Consider the following 13,579-nt stretch of genomic DNA (forward strand, 5'->3'; position numbering starts at 1 on the left):
CGTTCCAAATAATCCAAAACATTAATTCATGGTCATGACTATGCAGTTCGAAATACTTATTAACTTAATAGTAAAAGATATTTTTAAGTATCAAATCTTATCAAATATGTGTTTGGAAAAGTAGAAGTGAGGATGAGTTGGAACCATGGATAAGAGACTTAAAGAAACAGGGAAAAATGGGAAAAACTGGAAGGGCAAAGAAAAACTGGCAAGCTAATTCCCAAGAGAGGAAGAATAGACTAAAGAAAAAAGAGAAGGGTACTATTTCTAAATCCCACATTCGTATCCTAGAAACTGAGTTAAACCCTATGTTACAAGGAAACATTTTATATGATTATATATTCAATATCTTTATCCCCTTGCTAGCAAGCCATTTGAATACCCAACCTCAAGGTCCAGCGGAAAGTATATTAGTTTTACTCTGAAACAGTACAGTGACTTATGTAGTCAGGTCTTTGGATTTCATATGCCTTTATCTCCTCTTAGCCCTCTTCTATTTTTTTTTTCTTTCTAATAGATTACTTGAGAAGACTGTTCTATTTTATTTCCCTGTTAATACTCTGTGCTATTGTCCCAGAATTCTGTCTCCAAGATATATCAGTGACAATAGATAAAATGTTCTTTGTAATAATATGTATATATAAACATAGTTCAACTAATAATCACATGCTTCTGAGAAAATAACAATGAATTACTAAGAAAGTGTCACCATTACAAATAGTTCAAACAGAGATCTAGAAGAAAAATCAGTTACTATAATGACAAAATCCAAAAATGTTCACAAAAAGTAAGGATATTACTTGGCATGACTAAGCTTTATCTCTGAAACAGATGATATGAAAGTTCAACTACTTCACAAGAACTGAATTCATCTACTTCATCAATATTCTATAATGACTCATAGGTCTTCTGCAGAACACAAGCATTTACTGATATTAAATCCTGATTATTCTTGTGCTACAGGCACTTACTATCTACTTCTTGTATTAAAAACAATGTCAGTATTTTCAAGCCCCTTGAAAAGGCTATTTAAAAAAGAAACAAACAGGGGTGCCTGGGTGGTTCAGTCAGTTGGTTAAGCGTCTGACTCCTGATTTTGGCTCAGGTCACGATCTCACTGTTTGTGGGTTTTTCTCTCGTGCACTGACAGTGCAGAGCCTGCTTGGGATTCTCTGTCTCTTGTCTCCCTCTCTCTGCCCCTCCCCCACTCTCCCTCAGTCTCTCAAAAATAAATAAACATTTTAAAACAAGAAAAAAGAAACAAACAACATAGAGCAATTTTTAAGTTCCACCATAACTGGCTAAAAATAAATATCAATCTTATGTAAGATTATATAACTAAATTTTTCAAAATTAGTTTGATTAAAGGAAGGAGCCCCTGTTCTTACCATTTGGTCCATATAAGAAGCAAAGCACCAAAAGGCATCCACTTCATTTTCCATCACATATAAAAGAGGGGAAAGTAAGTCACTCATTCCCTGAACATACCCTAAGAATAGAAAAAACAAACAAAAAACAATCATGTCTCTGAAAACCTAAGCTTTATGTAATTCTTCTGTGCATATCATTACAATTTCATTTAAAATTTCATCTTTTCTTTGGTTTCAGAAACTGGTAGATATTGACGTCTACCGAGAAAAGAAAACAAACAAGGAGGAAGTCTAGCAATCAGGTAAGAAAGATGAGTTGTCACAGACTGAGATGCCAAGCAGATATATAGCTGCTATTATGTCTTCAGTGTGGTCATCACTATCAAGAGAGGGTAATATTATTAAAAATTAAGGGGTGCGCCTGGGTGACTCAGTCGGTTGTGCATCTGACTCTGGCTCAGGTCATGATCTCACAGTTCGTTAGTTGGAGCCCTGCATCGGGCTCTGTGCTGATGGCCTGGAGGCCGGAACCTGCTTCAGATTCTGTGTCTCCCTCCCTCTCTGCCCCTCTGCCGCTCACACTCTGACTCTCTCTCTCTCAAAAATAAACAAACATTAAAAATTAATGTGCAAAATTACTACAATAAAACAGGAAAGGTGAGAAAAAACCCACAGGAACATCAAATGTAAGTGTATATATTCAAAGGACATTTGAGAAGGACCAGTCAGAAGTAAGGGGGAAAAAAACAAATGAAAAAAGTGTTGTAAAAGTCAAGGGGGGAAAACATTTCAGGGCCCAAGAGTCAACAGCCCCTAATGGCCATGAACAAACCAAATAAAATAAGAACTTTTAAAAAGGGTCCAACTGCTTTAGCCACCAGATCACTGGTAATCTAAACCAAAAGAAGTACAAAATTATGTATTTCTTTTAAATAGCCCTATCTATGTTCTTCTTGCCTTTCTCTTGTTATTCTATGCACAACCAATGCTAGCAACTGGGTGTAATCCAATCAATACTTTGTACCTGAAACTACCACTCTGACCACCTTTCTCTGGATGTTGTTATAATTCTCAGTCATGACAATTACAGCCCTTGATTAAAAAGAAAAACTGTGAAGTTAAACAATCAGGCCCCTCACTTTAAAAGTCTTGGTTTTGGGGCGCCTGGGTGGCTCAGTCGGTTGAGCATCCGACTTCAGCTCAGGTCACGATCTCACGGACCGTTGAGTTTGAGCCCCGCGTCGGGCTCTGGGCTGATGGCTCAGAGCCTGGAGCCTGCTTCCAGTTCTGTGTCTCCCTCTCTCTCTGCCCCTCTCCCGTTCATGCTCTGTCTCTCTTTGTCTCAAAAATAAATAAATGTTAAACAAAAAAAAATTTTTTTTTAATAAAAAAAATTAAAAAATAAAAGTCTTGGTTTTGCTTCTCACCTGAACGTGTCAAGCTTACTTTTTAGTTCCACCTTATAAAACTCTTTAACTCTTTAAAACTCTTATAAAACAATTTTCTTAACTGTTTCACAATGGATTTCAGATTTAAGACACATTCTTGAACCAACAAAGGGACAAAAGTTCATATGAAACCTTTTTACATACAGATTATCATTCAACTTTGGTAACTTTGGTACATCTGTTAAAGTTACTTAGAGATTTTTTTCTAATAGTAGCTTGAAGTCATGGAAAATATAGTCTTTCATGTGCAAGTCCAAAGCTTACATTCTTACCATTCACAAAAATCTATGTGCACTGAAGCCATTAAAAGTATATATTTTAAAAGGGAAGAGGGTATTTCTGCTAGAAATGATTTACAATTCTACACCTCTCTTCCTTATTTTGGAATAAAACTTTTAACAAAGGACTTCAAGGAAGCATATAGGCCAGAGTCTCTTGAGAAAACTTCTGATCAGAGATATAACAGAGAGACAACTCAGATCACTTCGGGATCACCTTACTATCTCTATCTGCTCTGAGCCTTGCCCTATCATCTACTCCTATGTTCCTATCAACCTAGGTCTACACGATACCCTGTGGAAAAGTATGGCTCTACTTGCATTAGCACGAAAGAACACTTGGGTTGCCATGGTGGGCATCCGATTACACTACCAGACAACAAAGTTACCAAAATATTTGGAGAAAAGTGCCAGGGAAAATTGGCATATGATATGATATCTAAATGTAAGTATTTCTACCAGTTTATCACAGGCTTTTTAAAAATCCTGCACCCTTGTGATGATTAGCTTTATCTCTCAACTTGGGTGGGCCTCAGGACACTCGGATGCCTGGTTAAACATTATTTCTGTGAACGTCCTAAAAGTGTTTCCAGAAAAGATTAGCATCTGAATTGGTGAACTGATGAAAACAGATGCCCGCCCCGCCCTGCCCCCCACTGTGGGCGGACACCATTCAGTCCATGGAGAGCCTGAGCAGAACAAAAAGATGGAGGAAGGTGGAATGTGCTCTCGCAGTAGCTACTTGAATTGGGACAGTGATCTTCTCCTGCCTTTTACAGCTCCTGGTTCTCATGCCTGCAGATCTGAACTGGCATCTGCACCACTGGCTCTCCTGCTCTCAGGCTTTCCTGGGTCTCCAGCTTGCAGACAGCAGACTGTGGGACTTCTCAGTCTCTAGAATCGCGTGAGCCTACACCTCAGAAGAAATCACCTCAGAAGAAATCTTTTTCTTTTCTTTCTCTCCCTCTTTCTCTCTCTGGATATATATGTTAAAATATGTAAGAATATATATATATAAACACAAAAAATACATAAACATACAGAATCTTAATGGTTCTGTTTTCCTGCAGAACCCTAATAAAAACACTTTTAAAAGAGTAAGTGGGTTAGAAGGAAGACTAAATTGCTATCATCAGAACTTCTCTAGATGGCACTGACACAGTGAAAGCAATGACCAACATAAAGGCTAAACCAGGGGTGCCCGGGTGGCTCAGTTGGTTAAGCCTCTGATTTCAGCTCAGGTTGTGATCTCACGGTCTGTGGGTTCGAGCCCCACGTCAGGCTCTGTGCTGACCGCTCAGAGCCTGGAGCCTGCTTTTGATTCTTCGTCTCCCCCTCTCTCTGCCCCTCCCCAACTAGCGCTCTCTCTCTCTCTCTCAAAAGTAAATAAACATTTAAAAAAAAAATTTTTTTTAATGCTAAACCAATTAGAGTATGAAAGAAATTTGATCTGAATTCAGCAAAGTGCAAAAGAGTACTTCACTGGGTCTGACTGTATACAGTCTATAATAAAAATATTTCAAAGTGTGCTATTCAAAAGATTTACCAAGTACCTCTCGTCTAGAAAAAAAAAGTGCTTTATTATATAGTTATAATGAATGACAATTTCTAAGAAGTTTATTTAATCATTTAAGTCTTCAGCTTTCATATGAGATCACTACCATATTTCTTATACAAGTCTTAGCTGAAGCAAGTAGTCAAATTAATCTTCATACTCTAGTTGCTTTTAATCTATTTTATTTTATACATGATGTTCTTTGGGGTATGTCATGAGTTGCGGGGGTGGAATTAATGTACAAATTCCTTTTAATTAAAGAAAGATTAAAGCTGTTTAAATTAGCATTCAGTGACACTAAGATCCTGCAGTAGTGCTGACTGATGCACATCTTAATCAGCACTACTACAATTTCGCAAGTAGTTCTCTAAAATTATCTCCACAGCAAATTTCTTTCAGAGGGGGGTGGGCATGAGAAATGAACTCCTTATCCTAGCACACACTTTCTTACACTGCAAAGAAAAAAAATCACCTACATATAGGTCAATTTCCAGGTTAACTGAACCTCAGCCCTTAGGGTATCAAATAAAAAATATTGGAGGAGGTAGAAATCATTTTTTTTAATTAGACACTCTCTGCCTTCTTACATACGGTATTTCAAATATAATTTAATGTTTTATTGGTTATTTAGGATCATCATCATGTACATACACCATTAAAAAAGATATCTCCCAAGAAACATCCTAAGTGTAGTGCCTTTGCACTAACGAAAAATTATTCTTGAGTTCTTCTGTCTGCTTTTGGTAAGTTTTGTCTCCTTCCTCACTATTCATGACGTTGTATTCAATGTAAATATACCTATACCTCATCTATATGGTCTAAGAAGCCAAACAACTCAATATGACAGAATTACTTACAAGAGTAAATTTACAACAGCCCAGGTTACTTTGCCATGAGTAAAAGGCAAGAAATTTGGTCCACTGCTTTATGAAAACTACACTGATTTCTTACAAGGCCAGAGTTCTTAACAGGAACCTTGACTATGTTTCAGATAACTTAGGTACTTGCCCAGAAAGAACAAGGGATTAATAGAGACAAATGAAGACAGTAATTTATACAGTTAGCTGGACTACGCCCTGAAAAAACTGAGCATTCAGTAACTCCTACGAATATGCATGAATTCCTATCTCAAAATTATCATCTGACAGTAGAGGGCAATGCCTCCATTCCCTAAGACAATGGTCCTATTCCCTACAGTAAAATGGCAATGGGTCAGTGTGGTGGATGTATAGAGGTGAAAATGCCAGCCTGAAAATAAAGACCTGGGTCTCTACTCCAGTCCAATATTCACTACTTGTACAACCTTGAGTCACTCTCTGAATCAATATAACCTTATAAAATCGGAATGATTTCCCCACTTCTTTGAAAGGCTGCTATGAGAGTCAAAATCAAGTATGACAGCATTCTCTAACCTGAAAAGCACTACTCTACCAATAGGTTTTCAATGATCCAATTTGAGGCTCATTATTTGAGGTGATAGATAGGACTAAATTTTACATTTTAAAGATAAATCTGTCTTTCCATTTACTTTCACCAAAGAGGCTGATGCCTCAAGATCCACAGAGTTTACATCTTCCCCTAACATATAAAAGAAGCCAAGAGGAATTTACATAGACACAAACAGTGAAGAAAATGTACCACAATTCAAGGCTCACTTGGGTTTAATACATTAAATATCTAATTACCTTTTCCAAAACCTTTTCAAGCTCTACTAAAATAATCTGGAAACCATCTATTTCCACCATTCTCTACTTGGAAGTTACTCACATGGTAGATAACTCAGAAACTTATCCATTACTTATACTTACTTACTTGCTTAGAGAATCTGTTCGTCCTTTAAAGAAACAACTCAAGTTCTCTTATCCCTTAAAATATCGATTCCTTATATTTTCTACTCTTATCATCCCTTCCCCATGCAAGCTGCAACTGCCCCTCTCAGCCTGTCTTTCTAACCCATTCTTGGTAGGAAACACAGTTATCAAGAAAAGAGAGTGAAGTTCTACATGGCCTAGATAATTATCTGCATGGCTTGCCCAAGACATCACATCAGTATTTTCCTTCACAAAGTAGAAAAGTTTTCCAAATAAAAGTTCCCAAACTTTCTCAGTTCACAGACTTCTTAACATCTAAGTAATTTTTTTCCAAAGCACTCCTCAGCTGAAGAAAATAACTAACATTTCCATTTATTAAGTAGTTAGATCCAAACAACTTAATATCTATTTATGTCCTAAGAACTCAGCACCTGTTGGGCACTACACTATTTCTCAAACCTTGGAATCCAATTGGAAACCACCATTCCCATTTCCTGTCCCTCATCTATTTTCACACAGTACTTGCTGAATCACACAGCAAGGCCTGAAGCCCTGCTTTGCAAAACTAACTTCATCAGGAGGAATGTGACCATCTAATGTTGAAACTCTGAACTACTTTAGCTAGGACTTACAGCAGTACCCTACAGAGTTCACGATCTCTCTCAAAAATTTAAAATATCCCACATTGTCCCACGAGTATGCTGTGACAACCCTGTCCTCTTCAGTGCACAATTTGGGAATCACAGCCTTCTAAGTTTCCAGTCCAGTAGAACAATCCCTACAGAAACTAGCCCACAGAGCTGTTACATACATCTAATAGGTTCATAAATTTAAATTCTAAAATAAATATACATAAATCTTTCTAAATTAGGATGTCAGAGGAGAACTTACCTAAATCAAAATCGTACATACAGTAGGTCATCAAAATGTCATGAAGCAAAATCAACCCTGGATTATCTTGGCCTTCATAAAACTTGTTTGTTCGATCTGTTCTGTTAACATCTTTTTCTAAGGAGGAAAATCATCACATATTTGAAAACCTTTCAAAAAACAGATTCTTATAAAGCTTACCTCTTACAAGAACAAAATTCTTCTTGGTACTAATTTCACTCTCTTGCCAATCTTTCACTTAATGAAAAAAAATCATCAAATTCTATTTCAGATATGCAATAAAGTAACATTTTGGAATACTTTTTCAAAAATCAGTCCACTTCCTTATGGGTATACTTTCAAATATTTCTCAATTCTTATCTAAACATAGAAATTTTTTAATAGTAGAAAACACTTTTAATTAATTAAAAGCAATACCAAGTAATAATTCACATTAGTTAGCAATAAAACTGCCAGTCATGAAAGCATGTGATAGGCCATATTATCTGAAAATGGTAATAAAAAAAGCTCTTAGGCAATCAAGTGTAATCAAAGAGATTTGTTTCATTCATATCTGCTTCATTCATTATCAACTTCTTTGTTATGTTCCATAATCATCTTCAGGACGAATGACTTCCTTATTCTCATATATACATTATTCAATTTATATATTAGTATAAACAATATGCATTAATTTTGAAAAAATGAAAACCCACATTTTGCTGGAATGATTTCATGACACTGAAAACAGATTTGGAAGCTTTACCATGAGCATACCCCAAACTGTACTGACAATTCAATTCCCAAACACTGATACTAGCAAATGGAGCTAACTGTGAAAGGCTTTTCTAATGGTCTTCCCCAAACGAATCCCTCAGTAAATTAAAAAATAATTTACAGAAATTCAAAATGATTAATTTATTCTATAACCAATTCTGTTTAAAAGTTATAACTGACCTCTCCCCACTGCACTCCATCCCTTTAAACTGAATAAATTGAAAACACTGTCCATACAGATACTCCCGCTTTTCAGAAGTTTGCATTACACCACTTCACTTTTACAAAAGACCTACGTTAGTACCCGTTTTCACTAACCAAAAGAAATCCGAAGAGGATTTTCACTTTTCCAAAAAACGTCCAGAAGCAAAAATAACATTCAACAGGCAGCATGCACCCTGGGCAGCCAGATGGGTCCCGCCAAGCTCTTTTCCCGGGACTTACCCTCAATCATCCATAGTTTTGAACTGTGTCTGTGAGCATCTGTGCTTTATCGTAATTTATTTTGTGTATCTATTAACAAGATGTGTCCTAAGGTATCAAAAAAGTCTAAAAGAGGTTATTTTTGGGGTGTGGGAATCCTTAAGAAATCTTTCATATAAGCTAATAGTAATTGTTTCTTTGCTTTACGCCATTTAGGCTTATGAAAGGTCTCATAGGAACGCTCTACTTTCAGATAGCTGGGTAAACCTGTACTTGTGAAGAGATGGGGAGGTATTTTACAACCGAGTAGAATCTAACAAATAGAAGATGACATGAGTTTATATTCTATAAGGGCATTTTTAAAAAATACTAGAATATTATAGCTTTCTATTAAAATATACTACATTAGGGGCGCCTGGGTGGCTCAGTCGGTTGGGCGGCCGACTTCGGCTCAGGTCATGATCTCGCGGTCCGTGAGTTCAAGCCCCGCTTCGGGCTCTGTGCTGACAGCTCGGAGCCTGGAGCCTGTTTCAGATTCTGTGCCTCCCTCTCTCTGACCCTCCCCTGTTCATGCTCTGTCTCTGTCTCAAAAATAAATAAACGTTAAAAAAAAATTTTTTTTTTAAATATACTACATTAGATTTAATAAAACCAAGTATATATCTATAGAATTGTGGAACCGTTTATCAAACAAATAAGGAAAAGCAATACCAAAGAAAGCATAATAAATGTAAAATTTCATTTAAAAACATCAAAATGGTTCGGTCTCAAACAGGTACATAAGTTTATTTTTTTTATTAACTCAAGCACAATTTATACAGTCATAACAATAATATAGAATATATCTGCCTTAATAGGGGTTTTAAATGTGGTAAAAAATTATTTATACCCTCATGAAGTGTATTTCTTTCCTCTTGTATATTTAGAAGTGACACACCAGGCAGAAAACAAAAAGGGATCAAAAGTGATATATAAAAGTATTTTATAAGGGAAGTACTTCTAGAAACTAATTTTCTAGAAAGAAAATTAGTAAGTTAAAAAAAAAAAAAACCCTCGTTAAAACCAACTCTCCATTTAACTTATTATGGCTAAAAAAGACTGAAGCAAAACACAACCACCCCAACAGATCCCACTTTACATTTGCCATCAGTAACCTCATGTGGGCCCCTAATTCTGCCTGGCACTCATGCTCTATTTCCTTCATCCATTCCCTGTCCCCATTCATAGAACTACTTTACATCTTCTCTATCTTTAAGCTTCCAACTCTAGCTCTTAGATGAACACCTTGCTTCTTATTTCTGAGAAAACAGAAGTTATCCAAGGAGAACTTCCATAGGATTCTACTATTTTAACCACATAACTGCATTTGAATTCACACAGTCCCCTTCTCTCCTATCACTCACTCTAAATGAGCTTCCAAGATCGTGGCTAAGTCCAACCCCTCCTCTTGTGCGTGAAATCCATACTCTACTGGCTACCCAAGGACGCTGCTCTAGTAATTCTTGTCTCCCTCTCCAGTTTCATGAGTTTTTCTTACATAGTTTTCAACCATACGATTGTTTCTCTTTTCATAAAAACCTTACTTAACCACACTTTTCCCTCGAATGGCATCCCATTCTGTCTCCATCTGTTTAGAGCAAAACTTCTTGAAAGAGCTGTATATATTGTCCCCAAATCCACTCCTCCCGTTTCCTCCTGAACTCACTCCAATCAGGTTGTCACTTCACCAAAACCTAATCAAAATCTCTAGTGATCTCAATACCTTGTGCAATGGTCAACCCAAGTCTTCATCTCACTTGACATCCTAGTTACTCCTTGTTGAAATACTTTTTTCACTTGACTTCTGGTCAAAACTCTCAGGTTTTCCCTCTTTTTTCTCTGGCTCTTTTCTCAGTCTATTTTGCTGATTTCTCCTAATTGTTCCTGTTTATAAGTTAAAGTACTACCTCAGAAGGGTGCCTGGGTGGCTCAGTCTCTTAAGCATCTGACTTTGGCTCAGGTCATGATCTCACAGCTCTTGAGTTCGAGCCCTGAGTCAGGCTCTGTGCTGACAGCTCAGAGCCTGGAGCCTGCTTTGGATTCTGTCTCCCTTCCCCTTCCAGCTCGTGCTCTATCTCAAAAGTAAACAAAAAAAATTTTTTAATAAAAAAAAAAAAAAAAAAAAACGTACTACCTCAGAGCTCAGTTCTTGGATCCCTCCTTTTCTAAATACACCACTCCTTTGGCAATGTCATCTAGTCCTCCACCATCTATATGCTGATGACCCCTACATTTTTATCTCCAGCCCCCTTCTCTCCCCTGAATTCTAGCCCTATACATATAATTCCAACTCTACATATTAATGTATCAACATCCAATAGGCAGTTTCACACTTAACATGTCCAATAAGTTCCAAATATTTCCTTTCAAACTTGATTCTCTCACAGTTTTCAGTGTCTTAATTAAAAACCTACAATTCCATTCCTCTGGTTACTCACTTTAAAAACTTTGGAGTCATTCTTGAGTCTTTGCTCTCCTTGTCTGACACAGATACATATGTGTGTGTGTGTGTGTGTGTGTGTGTGTATGTCTGTGTGTCAAACTTTCAAAATACATATAGAAACCAATGCTGAGATCTCCCATCCATTCATTCCATGCCACCCCTCCCATTCACTTCAATCTAGAGAGCTACATGGGTCTCCTCTTTGCTCTTCTTCAAACATGTGGAGGTCCTGAAGGACAAACAAGTCTAGACCATGCTGTTCCCCTCTGCCCAGATGCCCTTCGTCCAGATAGCTGCATGGCATACACTCTCTGCTTCTTCAAGTCTCTATTCAAATCTCATTCAACTGCTAGTACTCTGTATCAACCATCATCTCTTGCCTAAATTATACCAATAGCCTCACATGATCTATTTCCACCCCTGCCCCCCTACAGCTATTCTCCAAACAGTAGCCAGAGTGATTTGTTTAAAGGTCGTATCACTCCTGCTAAATATCCTCCAGTGCTTCCCATCACACTCAGAGGAAAAGCTTATGTCTTTACAAAGAACTACAAGGCTCTATGTGATCTGTACCTATTCCTTCATTGTTTCCTCTCTGAACTTCTTACTTTCTATACTCTATCCCAGCTCATTCTAACCACACTTACCTCCCTGCTGTACTTCAAACATGCAGAGAACCTGGGGTGAAAACCAGTCTTAATATACATTGTTCCTTTCTACTTGGACTGCCCTTCACCTAGATATCAGCATAGCTCACTCTTCCCCTTTTTCAAGTTTCTACTCAAATACCACCTTTTCAATAAAAGCCTTTTCAGGTCACCCACATTAAAACTGCAACATGACCAATAAACTTCCTAACATCTTGCCTGTCTGATTTTTCTACTTAGCACTTATCACTAACATACCACATGTTACTTATCTTGTTTACTGTCTGTTCTTCCCCACAAGGATAACAGCTCCTTGAGGGTAAGTCTTTTGTCTGTTTTGTTCACTCATGAATACCCAATGCCTAGGGGAGGGCCTAGTACATAAAGGCACTAAGTAAATATTTATTGAATGAATGAATGTATGAATGTTTAAAATAAAATGTGATTTTAAAAAAGATCCCTAGCGATTCTAACATGCAGCCAAAGTTAGAAACCAGTGCTGTAAAGACCAGGATTCCTGGGCCTTCTTATCTGCCTTCCACCACCCCCTCCCCCCCCACAAATGATATCATCCATTCCCGAGGATGTTTATACTGATAATATCCAAATTTATATCTCCTACCCAGACTGTTGCAGATTACTCAACTAGCCCCTTGACATTCCATTTGTATATCTCACTATAAGGTATATAAGTTATATCTAATTCCATTTCACCATCCCCCATTCTCTTCATCACCATAAGTAGCACCACCAACTGGTCAATTTCTTTAGTCAAGAAATGTAGTCCCATCCTAAATTCTCTTCTTCTTCATACCCCACATTTAATACATCAGAAAGTCTTATCGATTGCATCACCAAAATATAAGTTGAATCCACTTATTTATCTACATTTCCACTACTACCATCTCTTAGAGTTCTCTACTAATTGGTCTCCCTGTTCCTACCTGTACCTTGACAATCCATTTTTCCATAGAGCAGAAATACTGATTTTAAAATACAAATAAAATGGTCTTATTCAAAATGCTCCAATAGTTTCTTTTCATACTTAAAATCCAACACGTTGGCACTAACCACAAGATCTACAGCTTACCTGTGTATTTTTTAATAAAATGAATTTATACCAAAGAAAACAACAACAACAACAAAAAGCTTTTGGCAACCTTTCCCCAAAAAATACTTTTGAGAAAAAGTACTATGGAAAAAGAATCCTTTAAAACCAACTTATTATATATACTTCTACTGGTAGAAAGTATGGTACAGTTGAAAAGTAACTGAATTAAGAATCAGATCTGAGTATGAATGAGTCTGGGCTATGGAACTAACTAGACAGATGACTGAAGACAATTTACTAACATTTTCTGGGCTTCAAGTCTGTTATCTGCTGAACTAAAAATGAAAAAACTGGATGAAAGTATGGCTCAATTCTTTTGATTTGAAATGTTTACATTTTTCCTCCAAACTCCTTGAAGTGAGAATAAGACACAAGAAAGATTGAGAATTATCAGAACCATTATCACTGCTCCCTAACAAAAAAAAAAAAAAAAAAAAGGAAGATGACATAGCATGTGGAAAGAAAAGGCTTAATTAAGGGGTGCCTGGCTGGCTCAGTTGGGGGTAGCACACAACTCTCAATCTCGAGGTTGTGAGTTTGAGACCCACGCTGGGTAAAAAGATTACTTATTTATATTAATAAAGACATACATACACACACACTTAAAAAAAAAAAAAAAAAAAAGAAAGAAAAGTAAGTTACTTAATCTGTAAGATCCCTTCCAGTTCAAATATTTTATGTTCAAGCAGGAAAAAACAGTCCATTACCATTTTTTCCTACTGAAAGTGAAAACAGCAGGGGACTTCAGTTGGAAACTTCAGATAATTCCATGCCTCAAGATCCCCAACCTTCTGAGATAACTGGAGG

The 13,579-nt window shown here is 37.0% G+C and overlaps 1 protein-coding gene across 4 annotated transcripts in view; it reads right to left on the minus strand.

Moving 5' to 3' along the window:
• Positions 1–13,579, minus strand: part of TBC1D15 (TBC1 domain family member 15) — a 76,553-nt gene that overhangs the window by 10,054 nt on the left and 52,920 nt on the right. For all 4 annotated transcript variants that reach the window (XM_058742024.1, XM_058742027.1, XM_058742025.1 and 1 more), the window contains 2 exons: positions 7,354–7,470; positions 1,389–1,489 (listed from right to left, as the gene is read on the minus strand). In XM_058742024.1, the coding sequence (XP_058598007.1) occupies positions 1,389–1,489; positions 7,354–7,470 (218 nt within the window). The remainder of the gene's footprint in view (positions 1–1,388; positions 1,490–7,353; positions 7,471–13,579) is intronic.

This window comes from Neofelis nebulosa, chromosome 8 (genome assembly GCF_028018385.1).
Source record: "Neofelis nebulosa isolate mNeoNeb1 chromosome 8, mNeoNeb1.pri, whole genome shotgun sequence".
NCBI lineage: Eukaryota > Metazoa > Chordata > Mammalia > Carnivora > Felidae > Neofelis > Neofelis nebulosa.